This window comes from Scyliorhinus torazame, chromosome 14 (assembly GCF_047496885.1).
Source record: "Scyliorhinus torazame isolate Kashiwa2021f chromosome 14, sScyTor2.1, whole genome shotgun sequence".
Lineage (NCBI taxonomy): Eukaryota > Metazoa > Chordata > Chondrichthyes > Carcharhiniformes > Scyliorhinidae > Scyliorhinus > Scyliorhinus torazame.
The window spans coordinates 201,875,343-201,897,218 of record NC_092720.1 but is presented as its reverse complement, the minus strand read 5'-3'; the positions used below and the strand labels follow the sequence as shown (position 1 = coordinate 201,897,218).

General features: G+C 52.6%; 1 protein-coding gene across 1 annotated transcript; it reads right to left on the bottom strand.

Annotated features, from left to right (window-relative positions):
* Positions 1–4,479: 4,479 nt before the first annotated feature.
* On the bottom strand, positions 4,480–20,257 carry LOC140390351 (pre-B-cell leukemia transcription factor 1-like). The gene is made up of 3 exons (XM_072475424.1): positions 20,070–20,257; positions 17,869–18,004; positions 4,480–4,668 (listed from the first exon to the last, which is right to left on the bottom strand). The coding sequence occupies exons 1-3, from the start codon at positions 20,231–20,233 to the stop codon at positions 4,495–4,497; spliced, it is 474 nt and encodes a 157-aa protein (XP_072331525.1). The 5' UTR covers positions 20,234–20,257; the 3' UTR covers positions 4,480–4,494.
* Between the last annotated feature and the right edge of the window lie 1,619 nt (positions 20,258–21,876).

Below are 21,876 nucleotides of genomic sequence, written 5' to 3'. Positions count from 1 at the left end.
GAGAGAAAGAGTCGGAGGGACAAAGAGTCGGAAAGAGAAAGAGTCGGAGGGAGAAAGAGTCGGAGAGTGAAAGAGTCGGAGAGAGAAAGAGTCGGAGAGCGAGAAAGAGTCGGAGGGAGAAAGAGTCGGAGGGAGAAAGAGTCGAGAGAGAAAGAGTCGGAGGGAGAAAGAGTCGGAGAGAGAAAGAGTCGGAGAGAGAAAGAGTCGGAGGGAGAAAGAGTCGGAAGGAGAAAGAGTCGGAGGGACAAAGAGTCGGAGAGAGAAAGAGTCCGAGGGAGAAAGAGACGGAGAGTGAGAAAGCGACGGAGTGCGAGAAACAGACGGAGAGCGAGAAAGAGATGGAGAGCGAGAAAGAGACGGTGAGCGAGAATGCGTTGGAAAGCGAGAAAGAGACGGAGCGCAATCAAGCAACGGAGAGAAAAAGAGAGAAAGAGTCGGAGAGAGAAAGATTGGGAGAAAGAAAGAGTCGGAGGGAGAAAGAGTCGGAGAGAGAAAGAGTCGGAGAGAGAAAGAGTCGGAGAGAGAAAGAGTCGGAGGGAGAAAGAGTCGGAGAGTGAAAGAGTCGGAGAGAGAAAGAGTCGGAGAGAGAAAGAGTCGGAGAGAGAAAGAGTCGGAGAGAGAAAGAGTCGGAGAGAGAAAGAGTCGGAGGGAGAAAGAGTCGGAGGGAGAAAGAGTCGGAGGGAGAAAGAGTCGGAGGGAGAAAGAGTCGGAGAGAGAAAGAGTCGGAGGGAGAAAGAGTCGGAGGGAGAAAGAGTCGGAGGGATAATGAGTCGGAGGGATAATGAGTCGGAGAGAGAAAGAGTCGGAGGGAGAAAGAGTCGGAGAGTGAAAGAGTCGGAGAGAGAAAAAGTCGGAGAGAGAAAGAGTCGGAGAGCGAGAAAGAGTCGGAGGGAGAAAGAGTCGGAGGGAGAAAGAGTCGAGAGAGAAAGAGTCGGAGGGAGAAAGAGTCGGAGGAACAAAGAGTCGGAGAGAGAAAGAGTCCGAGGGAGAAAGAGACGGAGAGCGAGAAAGAGATGGAGAGCGAGAAAGAGACGGTGAGCGAGAATGCGTTGGAGAGCGAGAAAGAGACGGAGCGCAATAAAGCAACGGAGAGAAAAAGAGAGAAAGAGTCGGAGAGAGAAAGATTGGGAGAGAGAAAGAGACGGAGAGAGAGACGGAGAGAGAGGAAGAGACGTAGTTAGAGGGATGAAGCGTCTGAGTTAGAGGGAGGAAGAGACAGAGAAAGAGAGCGAAATGGAGAAAGAGACAGAGAGCGAGAAAGAGACAGCGAGCGAGAAAGAGACAGAGAAAGAGAAAGAGTCGGAGCGCGAAAGTGTCGGGGAGTGAAAGAGACCGAGAGAGAAAGACCAAGAGAGAAAGAGACCGAGAGAGAAAGAGACTGAGAGAGAAAGAGACTGAGAGAGAAAGGGACAGAGAGAGAGATGGAGAAAGAGACGGAAAGAGAGAGGAAGAGGGGGCGAGAGAGGAAAAGATGGAGCGGGAGATGAAAAGATGGAACGAAAGAGAGGAAGAGACAGAGAGAGGGAGAGGAAGAGACGGAGAGATAGAGAATGAGGCGGAGCGAGATGGAGACAGAGTGAGACGGTGACGGAGAGAGACGGAGACGGAGAGAGACGGATACGGAGAGAGACGGAGACGGAGAGAGTCGGAGACGGAGAGAGTCGGAGACAGAATGAGACGGAGAGTGACAGAGACGGAGAGTGACAGAGACGGAGAGTGACAGAGACGGAGAGTGACAGAGACGGAGCGGGAATGAGACGGAGCGGGAATGAGACGGAGCGGGAATGAGACGGAGCGGGAATGAGACGGAGCGGGAATGAGACGGAGCGGGAATGAGACCGAGCGGGAATGAGACCGAGCGGGAATGAGACCGAGCGGGAATGAGACCGAGCGGGAATGAGGCCGAGCGGGAATGAGGCCGAGCGGGAATGAGGCCGAGCGGGAATGAGGCCGAGCGGGAATGAGGCCGAGCGGGAATGAGACGGAGAGTGAAAGTGAGAAAAAGACGGAGAAAGAGACAGAGAAAGAGACGAAAAGAGAAAGAGAGACAGACAGAGAGGGAGAGACAGAGAGAGAGAGAGAGAGAGAGACATAAAAAAAGAGGAAGAGATGGAAAGGGAGAAAGAGACAGTGAGAAAGGGTGGAGACGAAACAAAAAGTAGAGCTGAAGAGACAAAGGGAGAAAATGGTGAAGTGGAGAAAGATGGCGAGATTAAGGAATTGTGAGGGGGGGGGGGGTGCTGAGTTGGGGGATGGTAGAGAAAACACTTGGATAGAGATGAAGAGAAGCATCAGTTGCAGAAATGTTCTTAATGCACAGGCCCCATCACAATTCCACAACAGTGATTCATGCCCATTAGTCCCAACACCCACGCAAAAAAAAAGGAGGGGGGGGGGGGGGGGGAGGAGGAAGAGAAGCTGGAGTGGGCAGGGAAGAAAGTGGAGAGACTGCGACAGAGTAATCTTGACAAGCAAAATAAAAACCCTTCTTCCAACCTCAGCACAACCTGAAGAAGCGCAGCTGGGTTCTGGGCCCCTTTCTCAAACATGTCCCCAAAGCGTTCTCTTTCCATTCCCTCTTCCCCTGCCTGAATCCGGGGGAGGGGGCGGGGGTTCTATTCCAGTCAAGCACCAGGAACCCAGCAAGATAGGCCCAGGCCCGAAGCAGCTGTTGAAAGTGGAAAGCCACGAGGCCTGAAGAAGGAGGCTTTCTCTCCGTGGGCGGCAAAGTGTCTGGACACTGAGCTTCGAGAGGTAACAGCGATGGGGCTGGGAGGGGAAGAAGAGGAGTGGGGACGGGTGAAAAACAAGTTTGTTTTCTACACCCTGGGGGCAGACATCCCGCTTTGAGACAGCGGCCACGCAGCCTCAGGAAAAAAATTAAAATCAGGCACCTGGTCACTCAACTAGCAACCAAAGGTGGCACCAGGTTGGCTGTTTTTATTTCTAAATGCACGATTCTTCGATGAACCAAACAAACCTCCCCGGGGGATTGAGGATTGAAATGAAGGCCTCGGCCATTTCCCCTGCTCCTCTGGGCGAAGGCCAAAGGTCAGAAAGCTTGGCCTTGGAAAGGCAAGGCGATGAATTCACTTCCCGTAGACGTAAGCTCTCCCCATTTCTTTGAAGCTCCTTGCCACCCTCTGGTACTCCCCCTTGCGCCCCCGCCCCCCCCCCCTCCACCCTGCACCTCCCCCCCCCCCTCCACCCTGCACCTCCCCCCCCCCCCCCCCCCAACCCCACTAACCCCGGACAAAGCTTCAATCAACATTGAGAGTTTCCGTCAGGTTACAACATTGAGATGACCACGCAGTTACAATTCTGCTCCTTCGTACCGGCGGTGACAGGGTCGAGCTCCCCCCCCCCCCCCCCCTCCCCCTATTCCATTGGAAGATTGCTGCCCGAGGTTTAAACAACACCCAAGCGACACGTAAACAGAAATGGGGAGGAGCGAGGCAATTCTTGGTTCAGTGGGTACGGGCACCGTTGGCCGGCCGAGGCGGCTGGTGGAGGTGACAGGCTGGTCACAGAGTCCCCGTGCTGAGGAGAATGGGAAACAAATAATCGGCAGGGCACACACGAGTGCGGCAGGGAGGGGCGTGAGGGCAAGAGCAAAAAGAGAGCAGGATTGAGAGAGAGGGAGAGAGAACGTTAAAGGAAGAGAGAGGGGTTGGGGGAAGGAGCAGACTTCAGGAGTGAAAGTTGAAAGCATGCCTGATCATGGAGGGTGACAGGACACAGAAAGAGGAGGGGTTGAAGGGGGGGGGAGAAAAGAGAAGGATTGAATGAAAGGATGAAGGATTGAATGAAAGAAAAGGGAATGGATAATGAGAACGTGAGGGAGAAAGGAGCAAACAAAGAAAGAGTCAGAGGTGGATGTTGAGAAAGTATATTATATATAATAATATATATTATAGAAAGGAGCGAGAGAGAGAGAGAGGCACAACCTTTGCCACTTTGATGTTTACCTAATATTTCAATTGAACAGTGACCAAAATCTGTGGGCAATGCTGCACGTTTCTCTGCCTGGGGGGGGGTTTGGGATTGTAGAGTTCTGTCGGAGGCCAGAACCTAAATCACACTGCCCACAATCACATCGATCGGTGCAGGTATCCAATGAACCATCAGAGGCTGAAAGAGGCCATTTCAGGGGTAGCAGGGGAGATAAGGAAGGAGAAAGGTTAACAGCAGGGCAACAAATGGGGACGGCTGTACACAGCGCACGAAGCAGACAAACCCTGAAACAAAAGCAGAGGCAACGTCCAACAGGACAAGATCACCAAGAGACAAGACACCGGGAAAACAGCAATGACAAGATGGAAAAATAAATTGAAAAAGGAGAAATAAAAAATTGGAATATGACTGGCTGGTATCGATTAACGCTGTCCGGGACGAAAATCTATTTGCGGCAACCCAATCAGGCTTTTTTTCCCCCCCATTTGGTTGTCGTGTTGATAAGGGCAACAGAGCCAATCAGTGTAGAGGATACTGTTGCTAGGTTATCTGCCTACCTGCTGAGGTGGGAGTGGTGGGCGAGTTTGCTTGGCTGTTCTGAGAGGCTGCTGTCGCATTCACGGCGGTCTTAACAGCGTAAATGTTAGCCTCCTCCTGGAACTTACCAATGTTCTTCTTATACCGAATTCGCTTGTTTCCAAACCAGTTGGACACCTGGAGGGAGACAGAGAAGTTCAGGCAAGGTCTTCAGAGAATTCCCACCCTGAGGTCCACGCTCAGCAACGCACAACCGCAAAACATAGAGCTGGCGAGCCAGGGCCGCCAATTCATGGTGAGGCGTCAAAAGGACCATCTTATCTATGGTTGAATGGGCAACTTAACGCGTGGCGCACTCAGGGGTGCGCCAATCTAGTCCGTGCCATTATCGGAACGGACACTGGCAAGCTGCTTCTAAAGTGTGCAACATCTCTTTCCTCATGGAGCCCGGGACCAGGAGGGGGCCATTCAACCCCCCTGAGCCTGTCCTGTTCTGGCCAATTAAGTCGCAGCTGAGCTGTAACCCAGCTCCGCCTTGGATTTTTTGATTCCTCACAACTTGACAGAACAAAAATGTATTAATTCAGCACTGCCAACTCTGGTTGGTCATATTGGTACAGGAATCATGACATTTACAGTGCAAAAGGAGGCCATTCGGCTCACAGAGTCTGCCCCAGACCTCGGAAAGAGCCCCCTGCTTCAGCTCACGCCTCCACCCTATCCTCGGAACCCAGTAACCCCACCGAACCGTTGGACACTTAAGGGCAATTTAGCACGGCCAATCCACCTCACCTGCACATCTTTAGACTGTGGGAGGAAACCGGAGCACCTGGAGGAAACCCACACAGCCACGGGGAGAACGTGCAGACTCCACACGGTCACCCGAGGCTAGAATCGAACCCACGACCCCGGAGCTGTGTGGAAGCCGTGCTAACCACTGTGCTACCGTGCATGACCCCGCCCACCTCTAACTGCCCCGCCCACTCCTCCCCCATTGTCTCCAACACCTTTATGACGAATTTTTACAAAAAACTATTCATAGAAAACGATCCAATTCTAGTTCAAAGAGAAATGTTAACGCCTCAACAATTGCTCTCCCCAGGGTTCGCCTGCAGAGGTGAGCAGGAGGCGGCGTCATTAATAGCTGGAGCATTGGTAAACCCAGTCAGTTTGGCTGAGGTTCATTTTCAGCTTGGCACTGGCTTAAACTGCCATCAGGGTCCTCAATTTCGGGAGCAACGCTGCACAAAATAGAGCATTTCAAGAGAATTGGAATTGAAAAGTGATGTTAAATTTGTATTAAACCTTGGGCTAAACAGTGCCACGTGACGAATATATAGAATTGGAAAAGGTGCAAAAAGGCTTCATAAGGATGAAAGGTTATGCCCAAGAGGAAGGCCCTGGGGTTGTTTTTGCTGAATAGGGGGTGACTGACTAAGTCTTTCAAATTAGTGACAGGGCTCGAGAGGATAGAGGTAGGAAAAAGCTTGCCCCCAGCATGCGAGAAGAGCATGGATAGGGTATTGTTATAACCTGCCTGCTTACCATTGGCTGGGGACTAATGACAATCCCACAATCCTGTGGGAGTACGAGCTTCCCCAGTGAGGGGGGCGGAGAAACCATTAGTAAACTCCTAGTATAAATAAAGCTGGACAGTTTAGGAACCAGCAGGAAGGAGTGTGCAGCAAGGGAAGTTACTGCTACTGTTATGTATATATGTTATTGTAAATAAATGTTATTACTTTGTATCCTTAAAACTCGTGCTGGGTTCTTCGTGGCCCTCACAAAACTGGCGACGAAGGTAAAAGTGAATAGCTGTCTACACTGCTGAAGCCACCTCCCTGGATTTTTGTTGGATACAGGTTGGAAATTGTTTTCTATTATACCATGCCTCTGTACGGACGTTTGGATGTTTTTGATGCTGCGCTGGAAAGCTGGAACCAGTACACACAATGGATGCGTTACTATTTCCGGGCAAACAATATCACCGAAAACGAGCGCCAGGTGGTCATATTGCTCACCGCCTGCGGCCCGCATACGTTTGGGGTGATTAGGAGCCTTACGTACCCAACTGCGCCGGACACCAAAACGTTTGATGAACTTGTGAATATAGTGGGGCAACATTTTAACCCAACCCCGTCCACGATAGTCCAGCGTTACCAGTTTAATACCGCTGAGAGGACCCCTGGAGAATCCCTTGCCGATTTTCTATCCAGGCTACGCAGGATTGCGGAGTACTGTGACTATGGTGAGACCTTGTCAGAAATGTTACGCGACCGTTTGGTTTGCGGTATTAACAATGCGGCCACCCAGAGAAAGTTGTTAGCTGAGCCAACATTTACTTTTCAACAGGCCATTCAAATAGTATTGTCCCGAGAGAGCACAGAACGAGGAGTGCAGGAGCTACAGGGAATGGAAGTGCATGCCTTGGGGCGCAACCCCTTCCGTCCGAAAATGTCCCCCGCACTCCTGCGGTACCTTGGGCGAGGCAACGTCCGGACCGACGCCAGTGGCCGTCGGACATTCCTCCCCGAAGGAAGCCTTCTCCAGAACCAATGGATGAGGAGCCATGTCCGTGTCAGACTTGTAGGCGCCGACCCCGTCGCGGACGGCGGTCCTGGGGGCGCCAGAGGCGCCGTCGTTCCGACCGAAACTGGGACCAGCCCAGGGGCCGTAACTGGGACCAGCCCAGATGCCGTACCTTCCATGTGGATGAACCTGCGGCGACTACTCCTGAGGACGTGGAGACGGAGGACTGCCTGCAGCTGCATTGTGTGGCAGCTCCCCGTGTGGCCCCCATTAAGGTGACAGTACGGGTCAATGGCCACCCGCTTGAGATGGAGTTGGACACTGTCGCAGCGGTCTCCGTGATTGCCCAGAGGACATTCGACCGCATCAAGCAGGGTATACAGACCCTTACATTAACCGACTCACAGGCCAGGTTGGCCACCTACACGGGGGAACCACTGGACATTGCAGGAACTACAATGACCCCTGTTGTTTATGGACGCCAGGAGGGGCGTTTCCCACTTATCGTGGTGCACGGCCATGGGCCCAGCCTGTTGGGTCGGGACTTGTTGCGCCATTTGCGGTTGCAATGGCAGCACATCCTCCAAACAGTTTCTGAAGGGTTGACTGAGGTGCTAGGACGATACCCAGATGTATTCCAGCCTGGTTTGGGGAAAATAAAAGGGGCCGTAGCTCGTATCCAAGTCGAACCAGGAGCCACGCCGCGCTATTTCCGGGCACGCCCGGTGCCTTACGCCTTGCTCGAGAAGGTAGAAGGGGAGCTCACTCGTTTGCAGAGTTTGGGTATTATCAGGCCCGTCCGTTTTACTGACTGGGCAGCACCAATTGTACCTGTAATGAAGCCAGATGCCACAGTTCGCTTGTGTGGCGACTATAAACTTACAGTGAATACGGCTTCCCGACTCGACCGATATCCAATGCCTTGCATAGAGAATCTCTACGCGAAGCTTGCAGGTGGATTCTCGTTCACAAAATTAGATATGAGTCACGCCTACCTGCAGTTGGAGCTGGACCCTGCCTCCCGACCATATGTAACGATTAATACACACCGGGGCCTGTATGAATATACACTGTTGCCCTTTGGAGTATCCTCTGCCTGCGCAATTTTTCAACGTGTTATGGAGGGCATTTTGAGAGGTTTACCACGTGTTGCTGTCTACTTAGATGACGTTTTGATTACAGGGTCGTCGGAGCGGGAACATTTGGAAAATCTGGAGGCTGTCCTTAGATGCCTTTCGGAGGCTGGAGTCTGTTTATGTCGCACAAAGTGCGTATTTCAGGCAATGGAAGTAGTCTACCTAGGTTATCGGGTGGACCGCGAAGGTTTGCACCCCGTCGCAGAGAAGGTACATGCAATTTAACAGGCCCCCGCCCCGACTGACACTTCGCATCTTCGTTCTTTTCTCGGTCTCGTAAACTATTACAGGAAGTTCCTCCCCAATCTGGCAACTACGCTGGCCCCTTTGCACCTTCTGCTAAATAGAAATCACACCTGGGTTTGGGGTCAGCCGCAGGAAACCGCTTTCCGGCGGGTAAAGCAACAATTGTCGTCGTCTGGGTTACTAACCCACTATGATCCTGGAAAGCCTTTGCTCGTCACATGTGATGCATCCCCGTATGGTATTGGGGCCGTCCTGTCCCACAAGATGGAGAACGGGGCCGAGCGACCGATAGCTTTCGCCTCCCGCACATTGACTGCAGCGGAGAAAAAGTACGCGCAGATCGAGGAGGGGGGCCTGGCAGTGGGTTTTGCGGTGAAACGCTTCCACCAGTACGTGTATGGCCGCCATTTCACTATCGTGACTGATCATAAGCCTCTGCTGGGACTTTTCAGAGAGGATAAGCCAATACCGCCCATTGCTTCCGCACGGATCCAGCGCTGGGCTTTGTTGCTCGCTGCATACGAGAATTCTCTGGAGCACAAACCAGGTACGCAGATAGCAAATGCCGACGCACTGAGCCGATTGCCTTTATCGACCGGCCCCATGTCGACCCCCACGACCGGTGAGGTGGTTGCAACCCTAAATTTTATGGACACCTTGCCTGTCACGGCATCACAGATCCGTGAGTGGACCCAGACGGAGCCAGTCCTGTCAAAGGTTCGGCACACAGTCCTGTATGGTGGGCAGCATAGACAGCTCCCAGGCGAGTTGCGGGCATTTTCCTCCAAGCTGTCAGAGTTCAGCGTGGAAGACGGCATCCTCTTGTGGGGGACGCGTGTGATTGTCCCGGAAAAAGGCCAGGAGCTGATACTAACAGACTTGCACAATGGGCATCCAGATGTGACCAAAATGAAAATGTTGGCCCGGAGTTATATCTGGTGGCCAGGCCTCGACACCGACATATAGAAGGTGGCCCAAAACTGCTCCATTTGCCAGGAGCATCAGAAGCTTCCGCCGGCCGTGCCCCTACATCACTGGGAATGGCCAGGGCGGCCTTGGGCACGCTTACATGCAGATTTCGCAGGCCCTTTTCAAGGATCCATGTTCCTTCTATTAATTGACGCCCAGTCTAAATGGCTAGGGGTGCATAAGATGCAGGGGACAACGTCCTGCGCAACAATTGAAAAGATGCGTTTGTCGTTTAGTACGCATGGCCCCCCCGAGGTGCTGGTCACGGATAACAGCACTCCATTCACGAGTGAGGAGTTTGCGAGGTTCACTAAGATGAACGGCATCCGCCATATCCGCACTGACCCTTACCACCCGGCTTCAAATGGGTTGGCAGAGCGTGCAGTGCAGACGTTCAAAAGAGGCCTAAAGAAGCAGTCTTCTGGATCAATGGACACGAGACTGGCTCGGTTTTTGTTTACGTATAGGACCACCCCCCATGCGGTGACTGGGGTAGCTCCCGCAGAACTCCTAATGGGACGGAGACTTTGCACCTGCCTTAGTATGGTTTTCCCGGATATTGGCGCAAAAGTACGCCGCACACAAGAACGACAGGGACAGGGATTTTCTCGGCATCGGCCGATTCGGCAGTTTGCGCCCGGTGACCCAGTGTTCGTTCGGAATTTTGCTGGCGGTGCCCAGTGGGTTCCTGGTGTAATCTTTCGCCAAACGGGCCCTATATCTTACCAGGTGCAAGCCCGGGGTCGTCTCCAGCGCAAACATGTAGACCACGTTCGGTCCAGAAGACCATCCCCTCAAAAGATTCCCCGCCCCCGGAGCTCATTTCAACAGCCGCAGAGACCAGAGACAAGGGAAGGTAGTCCTCACAATCTTCCACTGGTGCCTCACTCGAAGCCTGCGCAGGTCGTTACAGAACCGAATGGAGATAGAGATGCTGACATGACGGAGGCAGCAGACTCTGACTCCGAGATGGAGACACAGGATGCATCAGAGGGGGAATCCTCGGGTCCACGGGCCGTGGATGTACAACCGCGCCGTTCATCACGGAAGCGCCGGTCTCCGTCTCGTTACACGCCGTCTGATCCAGCGCCTCGTGCAAATGGTGTCCGGCCTGCGGCAAAACGAGTCCAACGCCCTCCTTCGCCAGGGTCTTCGGTGGATTCCTTGGACTTTGGGGGGGGGGGGGCCGGGGGGGGGGATGTTATAACCTGCCTACTTACCATTGGCTGAGGACTAATGACAATCGCACAATCCTGTGGGAGTTTGAGCTTCCCCAATGAGGGGGGCGGAGAAACCATTAGTATACTCCTAGTATAAATAAAGCTGGCCAGTTTAGGAACCAGCAGGAAGGAGTGTGCAGCAAGGGAAGTTGCTGCTGCTGTTATATGCATATGTTATTGTAAATAAATGTTATTACTTTGTATCCTTAAAACTCGTGCTGGATTCTTCGTGGCCCTCACAAAAGGTATCAGTGAAATATAATCACGAACAAATCAGACAGGAGAACCGCATTACCCAGAGAACAGTGAGAACGCGGAACTCGCTCCCAGAAGGGGGGGGGGGGGGGGGGGGAGATCTGACCCTGGCCCGCGATCGGGGCCTACCGATCTGTGGGCGGGCTTGTTCCGTGGGGGGACTTCTTTCCTCTGCGCGAGCCCCTGTAGGGCTCCGGCATATTGCCCGGGGGGCGGCGCGGAGAAGAGTACCCCCGCGCATGCACGGAAATACGCCGGCCGGTCCGCGCGTGCGCAAGATCACGCCGGCCGTTCCACGCATGCGCCAACTCGCGCCGGCCCTTCGGCATCGGCTGGAGCGGCGCCAACCCCTCCGACGTCTACCTAGCCCCTGAAAGTTCGGAGAATTCCTCACTTTCAAGGCGGGTTTATGCCGGAGTGGTTGGCACCAGTTTTCCCGCCGACGTGGGGACTGAGTCCCCAGAAGGGAGAATCCCACCCCGGGAGTTCAGGGGGCGAGAGAGGCCGATGTCTTGGCCTTTGCCTCTCTGGTAGCCTGGATCTCCTTAGCTACCGCTTTATACGAGAAAGGTCTACTGATGACTGAATAACCATTGCTGCCTGAGTGGGACTACTCTTTTACAAGGAACTGCACCTTTTAAAAGAGTTTCAAATCCAGTTATAATCTATTACAAAGTTAGCACAAAATACTTTAATATTGGATCGAGGGACTTGGAGCTTCAAAAGTGGGGTGTGGGTGAACGACCTAGTGGAATTCCGGAGGCTGGAGAAGGTCAAGTTTGTCCTGAGGGGATCGGTTTATGTGTTTGCTCGGAAGCCGTTCATTGACTTCTTTAAGGAGGGTTGAGGGGTCAGTAAAGGGGGAGGGTTAAGGGGGCTAAAATGAGGAAGGCAGGTGGGGGGGGGGGGGGGGGGGACAGGAGTGGGTGTTTGTTATTTATAATGTTAGATGATATTTCTTCTGCTTTTGTTACCTGAATAAAATATTTTTTTAAATAAATATTTGTGGCCCCAGCCCCTAGTTACAGGTTGCCACCTTGAAAATGCCCCCCTTATCCTAGCTCTCTGTTTTCTATCAGTTAGCCAATCCTCTATCCATGCTAATATCCTACCCCCAACTCCATGGGCTCTGATCTAGCCTTTTGTGCAGTACGTCATCGGACGCTTTTTGGAATTCCAAGTGTATTACATCAACTGGTTCCCGTTTATCTATCCCTCTCGCTCCCACCTCGAAGAAGTCTATTTAATTAGAATACGGCATGATTCCTCCTTCATGAAGCCATGCTGAAGGCATTTTCATTCAGTCTACACCTTCTATTATTTTTTGGTCATCTTTTGTTGGTTGTTAAATCTTTCCCACATTGTATGTTTTTCATTCAGTTTACGCCCGCTATTATTTTTTGGTCATCTTTTGTTGGTTTTTAAATCTTTCCTAATCCTCTGGTTTACCACGAATCTTTGCCACATTGTATGTTTTTCATTCAGTTTACGCCCGCCATTATTTTTTGGTCATCTTTTGTTGGTTTTTAAATCTTTCCTAATCCTCTGGTTTACCACTAATCTTTGCCACATTGTATGTTTTTCATTCAGTTTACGCCCGCCATTATTTTTTGGTCATCTTTTGTTGGTTTTTAAATCTTTCCTAATCCTCTGGTTTACCACTAATCTTTGCCACATTGTATGTTTTTCATTCAGTTTACGCCCGCCATTATTTTTTGGTCATCTTTTGTTGGTTTTTAAATCTTTCCTAATCCTCTGGTTTACCACTAATCTTTGCCACATTGTATGTTTTTCATTCAGTTTACGCCCGCTATTATTTTTTGGTCATCTTTTGTTGGTTTTTAAATCTTTCCTAATCCTCTGCTTACCAATAATCTTTACCACATTGTATGTTTTTCATTCAGTTTATTACAGTCCTGAACTTCCTTGGTTAACCGTGGTTGATTTATCCCCTTCCTAAAATCCTTCTTCGCCGCTGGGATATATCTTTGTTGGGAGTCAGGACCGAGGATGTGTGCCGGGAGGTGGAGGGTGTAGCCACTTAAAATGGCCAACTCCCGATTTAAAATGGCGAACGGCAAAGACTGATGGGAAAGTCAGCTAACAGGACAAAAACGAGCAGCTGCAGGTTGGTTGTGTATTTACCTCTGGAAAGGCCAGACAAGATAGATATCAGCAACCATCAGCATAACAAAACACCAGCCATCTGCATATTAATGAGCAATCCCCGGGAACAATGAGCAACATTTAGACACATCAAGCAAAACCAGACTCTTCGGCGCCAGCAGAAGCCTACACAATGGGAGGTGACCAACCACCTCAAGACCGCCCATCGATCAGGGAACCGCTCCAGCATTGGAGAAAATCGAACCAAGTGATTGGGACAAAGTCCAATCACTTGGGACCAGGTACAGGGTCTCCCTCGAAAGGCGGGAAGCCCCTGGGGACTCTTCTTCTTCGGCTCGCTTCCAGCTCTCGTCACTCTTCAGCAGCTGACCGAACCTGTAAGTCTAACTTCAACGCTCGCTATGAGATAGGCGCTCCTAGCTATCAATCTGTACCAACTTCGAATCCCGCAGACTCAGAACCCGAACAAAAGGCCATTTGTTCCCCTGACCTGGTGGGCCAGTCCGAAGTTAAGTATAGGCCTGTTAGTTGTAGAAGTAGCTTAGACGTAGAATTTACGCATGAGTAGTGATTACAGTGTATAATAAATGTGCTTTGATTTAATTCTTACTAATCGGTGTATTGGATTATTGATCATTACTTGGACTTGAACCACGTGGCGGTATCATAAAGATACCTGGCGACTCAAGAGCAAAGGTGATAAAACAGAGCACTTAAACTAAGGCAAAATCAGCAACAAGGGTGAGAGAGATTACCGGTGGGCACATTTTGTACAAGACTATCCCACAGGTGATAGGCTCCAACCTAAGGCATATTTAACCAACTCTGCTGACATGATGGCTAACGAGCGAGTGTTCAACAGATGTACTTCGAATGGGGTGGTAATGAGCAGCCGGAATCCAGGGCAGATCCGTGACATTGTTAGTTACCAGATCTCAGTAGATAATTGACTTTGCTGCTGCCAGATTGAAGTGAGCAAGGAACTGGATCCAGAACAGATCAGCATCTTCAGGAAAGAGACAGACAGAGAGACAGAGTGAGAGAGAGACAGACAGAGTGAGAGAGAGTGAGAGAGAGACAGACAGAGCGAGAAAGAGACAGACAGAGCGAGAGAGAGAGAGAGACAGACAGACAGAGAGCGTGTGCAAGAGATAGAGAGAGAGACACAAAGAGCGAGAGACAGAGAGAGAAATGGGGGAGAGAGAGAAATGGAAGGAGGAACTGGATCCAGAACAGATCAGCATCTTCAGGGGAGAGACAGACAGACAGAGAGCGTGAGAGAGAGAGAAAGAGCGAGAGACAGAGAGAGAAATGGAAGGAGGAACTGGATCCAGAACAGATCAGCATCTTCAGGAGAGAGAGACAGACAGAGCGTGAAAGAGAGAGAGACAGAGAGAAAAATGGGGAGAGAGAGAGAAAGAAATGGAGGGAGGAACTGGATATAGAACAGAACAGCACCTTAATGCAGAGGGTGAGAGGAGACAGGGTTAACAAGTCCCGAGTTACCCTTCATTTAATGCTTCACTTTAATTGCCACGTCCCCTGACAGCTGGAGATTAGCAAACCCTAAAGGAATTTGTACAATTTGATTTTCCTGATCTCGGAGCTATTAAGTTACCTGCTCTTTGCACTTAACCAGTGGATATCGCAAACTCCGAGCCTACACAATCTGCCGAAGTTACCGGAGTTTAAAATCCTTCCACTGAACGCAACTTCTAGAACAGCTTCAATCTCAACTGCTCGAATGGAAGCTTTAACTCCAACATGAATAACGATAGCTAAATGCTCAGCAACTTAATTAAAAATATTCCGTTTGCAATAACTGGGTTGGAAGGTAATCTGCCACAGCCCACGAGGCGCCAAAGACGCATCGCTCTTTTACACTGAGAAAACCGGTTCCTCAACTTGCTGGGTGCCACTCAGCACCAAGTGAGGCGAAGGGTAATCTGATTAACTCAGTTAATACTCAGGTACATCGCAGGAACCAGGTAGAGGAACGATTAAAAAACAAAAGTACAATAATGTTTGAATTAGCATTTTACTCTGTATCTAACTCCCTTCGATATCGGCCCTGGGAGTGTTTGATGGGACAGTGAAGAGGGAGCGTTACTCTGTATCTAACCCCGTGCAGTAACTGTCCTGGGAGTGTTTGATGGGACAGTGTAGAGGGAGCTTTACTCTGTATCTAACCTGTGCTGTACCTGTCCTGGGAGTGTTTGATGGGACAGTGTAGAGGGAGCTTTACTCTGTATCTAACCCCGTGCTGTCCCTGTCCTGGGAGAGTTTGATGGGACAGTGGAGAGGGAGCTTTACTCTGTATCTAACCCCATGCTGTACCTGTCCTGGGAATGTTTGATAGGGACAGTGTAGAGGGAGCTTTACTCTGTATCTAACACCGTGCCGTACCTGTCCTGGGAGTATTTGATGGGGACAGTGTAGAGGGAGCTTTACTCTGTATCTAACCCCGTGCTGTATCTGTCCTGGCAATGTTTGATGGGGGCAGTGTAGAAGGAGCTTTACTCTGTATCTAACCCTGTGCTGTACCTGTCCTGGGTGTGTTTGATGGGACAGTGTAGAGGGAGCTTTACTCTGTATCTAACCCCATGCTGTACCTGTCCTGGGAATGTTTGATAGGGACAGTGTAGAGGGAGCTTTACTCTGTATCTAACACCGTGCCGTACCTGTCCTGGGAGTGTTTGATGGGGACAGTGTAGAGGGAGCTTTACTCTGTATCTAACCCCGTGCTGTCCCTGTCCTGGGAGTGTTTGATGGGACAGTGGAGTAGAGATTTGGACAGCCTCAAGATCCTGTTGGGTGGAAGGTGGGAGGCCGGTCAGGAGAGCATTGGAATAGCCCGGCGGCAGGGGCAGAGAAAGGCAATGAGGTGGAGGTAATAAGGCAGCAACTGCTTATGGCAGCCGAGCGTCAAGGAATTGTCATCAGGGCAATAGAGCAGAGGGAGAAATCTCAATACCGTTTAGGTCCTGGCACCTGGGCGGCGTTGACAAGGCAGGCACTTGCTGCCCATGCTTGACATCTTTACAAGGTTGTGATGGACTTTCGAACACCGACCCTCTGGCTCTGATGCAGCATGAAGAGACCAGGCCCCGGCTTCAATCACGCGTGGTCACCGGGCGAGACTGTGGGCAGTCGGTCCAGACGGTCAATAAATCGAGAAGGAAAACCAAAGTGTTGTGTGTGGCCACTGTATTCTGTGCCTCACTGAAACGCATGAAGAGCTTGACAACAGCAAACGCTGAGAGGCGGGTTAGGAGCAGGGGTCACTCTCTTAAGGGATGGGCCATTTAGGATGGAGGAGGATAGATTAATTCACTCTGAGGGTAGCCAAACCTCAGAATTCTCTGCCCCACAGTGAGCTGCGGATGCTCAGTTCGTTGTGATATTCAGGAGAGACGTCAATAAGATTATTAGACTAAGGGAATCAAGGGAATATAGCGTGTTTAGGGACTAGAGGGAGTGTATGGATATGGCCCCTGCCTTAGCTCGTCCTGCTGCCGGGCTATTCCAATGTGCTCCTGACCAGCCTCCCACCTTCCACCCGACAGAAGGCTCGAGGTCGGTGAGACACAATCTTATTGAGTAGCAGAGCAGGCTCGAGGTGGCACAAGGCCTACTTCCTGCTCCGTGTACTGTGTGAGCAAGCGCAGCAGCAAATTCGCCCTCGGCCGCCTTCCGCAAACGAAAACAAAACAATCACAATTGACCGGATAATCTGCTTTAATGGTGTGGCCGGAAGGGTAGACATTGGTCAGGGGAGCAAGGGGAAAGGTTCTGCTGTGCTGCAAAGTGGAGCCGTTCACTTTGGCTCGAGTGGGCAGATGGAGACCCGGGCCCACGTCCCACCAGAAAGACAGTGCCGCTGACGTCTCAGCACTCCCTCGGCCCTGACTGGGAGTGTCAGCCTGGGCTGACTTTCCAAACACACAGCCACCACTATCTAGAAGGACAAGGGCAGCAGATACCTGGGAACCCCACCAGCTGAAGGTTCCCCTCCAAGTCACTCGCCATCCCGGCTTGGAAATATATCGCCTTTCCTTCACTGTCGCTGGGGGCAAACCCCTGGAACCCCCTCCCTAACAGCACAGTGGGTGCACCTGCACCTCAGGGACTGCAGCGGTTCAAGAAGGCAGCTCAACACCACCTTCTCAAGGGCAACTAGGGATGGGCAACAAACGCTGGGCCTAGCCAGTGACACCCACATCCCGGAAAACGAATAGTTTAAAAAAAACCAAAACTGGGGGTTTGGGTTTCGAACCCACGACCTTGGGTCGGACAAGGCGCGAGTGCTACCAACCGACTCAGCTGACAGATTTGGGGCAACCTCTCCACCGCAGTTGCTAAAGCTGAGGAAGTGAAGGAGGCCGTCCAGCCCCTCCAGCCTGCTCCACCAGTCAATCCATCATGGCCACCCTGTTCGTCAACCTTGCCTTTAAACCTTGACTGAACCAAAAAAAAACTCAGTCCCAAACGTTCATATGACAGCCCGGCCTTTTAGAAGGGGAGAAAGTTCCGGATTTTTTTCCACGGGCCTTTTTGTGTGAGGAACTGCTTCTTGGAAATGCCCTCAAACGGCCTAGCTCAGATTGGTTTCTGCGTTCGACCCCTCCCACCACCCCCCCCTCCCCCCACCCCAAGACCAGAGGAAATAGTTCCGCTTTAAAACACATTTCGATCGCTGCTGAGTCCTCAAAGAGATACAGGCCGTGCAGCCATCATAAAATTTGAATAGCCAACCAACATTTCAATTCACAAAGTTGGCGCGCACAAAACAAACGGCAAGCAACCGATTACGACAGCGACGGAAAACAGACAGGACAATAATAAGTGAAGTACCTGTGAGAAGGTTAAATGGACCTAACCTGAGATACACTGACCTGCGATACAGTGATGCCACACTTCTTTGCCAGCTCTTCTTTGGCCTCCTCACTGGGGTACGGGTTACTGAGGTGGGAGTAAAAGTATTCGTTCAAAATTTCCGTGGCCTGTTTGCTGAAGTTACGCCTTTTTCTCCTGCAGGGGTCAAAAAAAAAAAAGGTTGCAGAAATGACCGGACAAGCGAGCAGCACGGTGCTAAAATCCCAAAACTCCGGCCTCCCTCAGCACTGCCACAAGGCCGTCGTGCACATGCGGCAACCTGGGAGCCAAGGGGGGAGGGGCGGGAAGGGTCCTGCAAATAAAGCCTTCATTTTACTGGCAATCCTTTGGTCACTCGGTTTCCCGAACTTCCAACGTTACCCTAGACTCTGCACCATTCCGGGACAATTCAGTCCCCTTTTCCTCCTGGCCCCCTCTCCTCCTGCCTCCCCCCATCCTTCCTGCATTGCGCCCATGCCAACCGGTCAGGATTTTTCATGCCCCATGAATTCTAAAAAAACACAAATATTTTGGTGCGATCAAGACTTTTTTCTCTTCGCTCCTCCATCTGGGGCTGGTTTAGCACAGTGGGCTAAACAGCTGGCTCGTAACGCAGAACAATGGCGGAAGCGCCGGTTCAATTCCCCTCCCGGCCTCCCCGAACAGGCACCGGAATGGGCGACTAGGGGCGTTTCGCAGTAACTTCATTGAAGCCTACCTGTGACAATAAGCGATTATTATTATCTGTTCACCTCCTCCCTCCCTCTGTTCCCGTTCCCCTCCGTTGACTCCCCCCCCCCCTCCGCTCACGCCCCCCCTCCGCTCACGCCCCCCCCCCCCCCCCCGGCTCACGCTCTCCCCCCCTCCGCTCACGCTCTCCCCCCCCCCCCCGCTCACGCTCTCCCCCCCTCCGCTCACGCTCTCCCCCCCCCCCGCTCACGCTCTCCCCCCCCTCCGCTCAACGCTCTCCCCCCCTCCGCTCACGCTCCCCCCCCTCCGCTCACGCTCTCACCCCTCCGCTCACGCTCCCCCCCCTCCGCTCACGCTCCACCCCCTCCGCTCACGCTCCACCCCCTGCGCTCACGCTCCCCCCCTCCGCTCACGCTCCCCCCTCCGCGCTCACGCTCCCCCCTCCGCGCTCACGCTCTCCCCCCCCTCCGCTCACGCTCCCCCCTCCGCTCACGCTCTCCCCCCCTCCACTCACGCTCCCCCCTCCGCTCACGCTCTCCCCCTCCGCTCACGCTCTCCCCCCCCCCCCCCGCTCATGCTCCCCCCTCCGCTCACGCTCTCCCCTCCGCTCACGCTCTCCCCCCCTCCGCTCACACTCTCCCACCCTCCGCTCACGCTCGCTCTCCCCCCCTCCGCTCACGCTCCCCCCCCTCCGCTCACGCTCACACCCGGGTCCCACTCCCTCCCCTGAACTGCAAAATTTAAACCTGTGACGTTTCCTCTCTTCTTTCCTCCAGTCCATTCCCAAGACAGAGGATCAGAAAACACAGGAGTCAGGCCATTCAGCCCCTCAAGCCTGCTCCACTATTTAATAAGATCATGGCTGATCTCACACTCACTAAATCCACTTTCCTGCCTTCTCTCCGTAACCCTTAATTCCCCAACTGATTAAAAACCTATCGATCTCAGCCTCGCAAATGTTCAGGGACTCGCCCTCCACAGCTTCCTGGGGTAAAGAATTCCAAAGATTCACCACACTTTGGGAGAAGAATTTCTTCCTCAAATCCGTCTTAAATGAGCCCCTTATTCTGCGACTATGCCCTCTGGTCCTGCTCTCTCCCATGAGTGGAATCGTCCTGCCAACATTTACCCTGTCCCACCCCCCAGAATCTGGTCTATTTCAATCTATCACCTCTCATTCTGCTGAGCTACAACCCAACTTGTTTAATCATTCCTCGCCTGGCAGTCCCTCCATACCCGGGAATATCCTAGTAAACCTCCTCTGTACTGCCTCCAATAACATATCTCTCCTTAAATAAGGGACCAAAGCTGTTTACCGTATTCTCACTGTGGACTCACTCTTACCTTGTACAGTTGCAGAAACACCTCTTCACTTTTAGACTCCATCCCCATTGAAATAAAAGCTAGCATTCTATTTCCATAAAATCAGGGAGATCCCACACTGGATCCCGGCACTGGTCAGGGAAGAGCGGAGAACCTGCCTCCTCCAGGACGACGGTGACCCTGAGCTGGGTAGACGTGCCGTACTGACCTGGCATCGAGAAAGCGGGACCGAAGGATCATGACGGCCTCGCACGTGCTTTGCTTTAGCTGCATCTGGATCGAGCTGAACTTCCGATGGATGATCCCAACCATCCTCTCGATCTCCTTCGGAGAGATCGGCCGTGTTCTGCTTTGCTCCCGCAGGAGGTTCATCACGTGTGTCGTAAATTCACTGCAGGCCTGAGCGAGGGAGAGAGAAGATCAAACTGAACAACGGCGGCCTGGTTCAGTGACCCTCCACAAGGCACAAGCACAGTAATGGAGAGAGGGCCGTAATGGAGAGAGGGCCGTAATGGAGAGAGGGCCGTAATGGAGAGAGGGCCGTAATGGAGAGAGCGCCGTAATGGAGAGAGCGCCGTAATGGAGAGCGCGCCGTAATGGAGAGCGCGCCGTAATGGAGAGGGCGCCGTAATGGAGAGGGCGCCGTAATGGAGAGGGCGCCGTAATAGAGAGCGCCGTAATGGAGAGAGCGCCGTAATGGAGAGAGCGCCGTAATGGAGAGAGCGCCGTAATGGAGAGAGCGCCGTAATGGAGAGAGCGCCGTAATGGAGAGAGCGCCGTAATGGAGAGAGCGCCGTAATGGAGAGAGCGCCGTAATGGAGAGAGCGCCGTAATGGAGAGAGCGCCGTAATGGAGAGAGCGCCGTAATGGAGAGAGCGCCGTAATGGAGAGAGCGCCGTAATGGAGAGAGCGCCGTAATGGAGAGAGCGCCGTAATGGAGAGAGCGCCGTAATGGAGAGAGCGCCGTAATGGAGAGAGCGCCGTAATGGAGAGAGCGCCGTAATGGAGAGAGCGCCGTAATGGAGAGAGCGCCGTAATGGAGAGAGCGCCGTAATGGAGAGAGCGCCGTAATGGAGAGAGCGCCGTAATGGAGAGAGCGCCGTAATGGAGAGAGCGCCGTAATGGAGAGAGCGCCGTAATGGAGAGAGCGCCGTAATGGAGAGAGCGCCGTAATGGAGAGAGCGCCGTAATGGAGAGAGCGCCGTAATGGAGAGAGCGCCGTAATGGAGAGAGCGCCGTAATGGAGAGAGCGCCGTAATGGAGAGAGCGCCGTAATGGAGAGAGCGCCGTAATGGATAGAGCGCCGTAATGGAGAGAGCGCCGTAATGGAGAGAGCGCCGTAATGGAGAGGGGGCCGTAATGGAGAGGGGGCCGTAATGGAGAGGGGGCCGTAATGGAGAGGGCCGTAATGGAGAGGGCCGTAATGGAGAGGGCCGTAATGGTGAGAGCGCCGTAATGGAGTACAGTAATGGAGAGAGCGCCGTAATGGAGAGAGCGCCGTAATGGAGAGAGCGCCGTAATGGAGAGAGCGCCGTAATGGAGAGAGCGCCGTAATGGAGAGAGCGCCGTAATGGAGAGAGCGCCGTAGTGGAGAGGGCCGTAATGGAGAGAGCGCCGTAATGGAGAGAGCGCCGTAATGGAGAGAGCCCCGTAATGGAGAGAGCGCCGTAATGGAGAGGGGGCCGTAATGGAGAGGGGGCCGTAATGGAGAGGGGGCCGTAATGGAGAGGGCCGTAATGGAGAGGGCCGTAATGGAGAGGGCCGTAATGGAGAGGGCCGTAATGGTGAGAGCGCCGTAATGGAGTACAGTAATGGAGAGAGCGCCGTAATGGAGAGAGCGCCATAATGGAGAGAGCGCCGTAATGGAGAGAGCGCCGTAATGGAGAGAGCGCCGTAATGGAGAGAGCGCCGTAATGGAGAGAGCGCCGTAATGGAGAGAGCGCCGTAATGGAGAGAGCGCCGTAGTGGAGAGGGCCGTAATGGAGAGAGCGCCGTAATGGAGAGAGCGCCGTAAT

Bases quoted from the DNA above. Each gene is read 5' to 3' on its own strand.
- LOC140390351 (XM_072475424.1), bottom strand. From the start codon at position 20,233: ATGAACCTCCTGCGGGAGCAAAGCAGAACACGGCCGATCTCTCCGAAG. The intron at 18,005-20,069 runs GTCAGTACGGCA...TGACCCCTGCAG, and splicing joins TCCCGCTTTCTCGATGCCAG to GAGAAAAAGGCGTAACTTCA. The intron at 4,669-17,868 runs GTCAGTGTATCT...GTCTCCCTCCAG, and splicing joins GTGGCATCACTGTATCGCAG to GTGTCCAACTGGTTTGGAAA.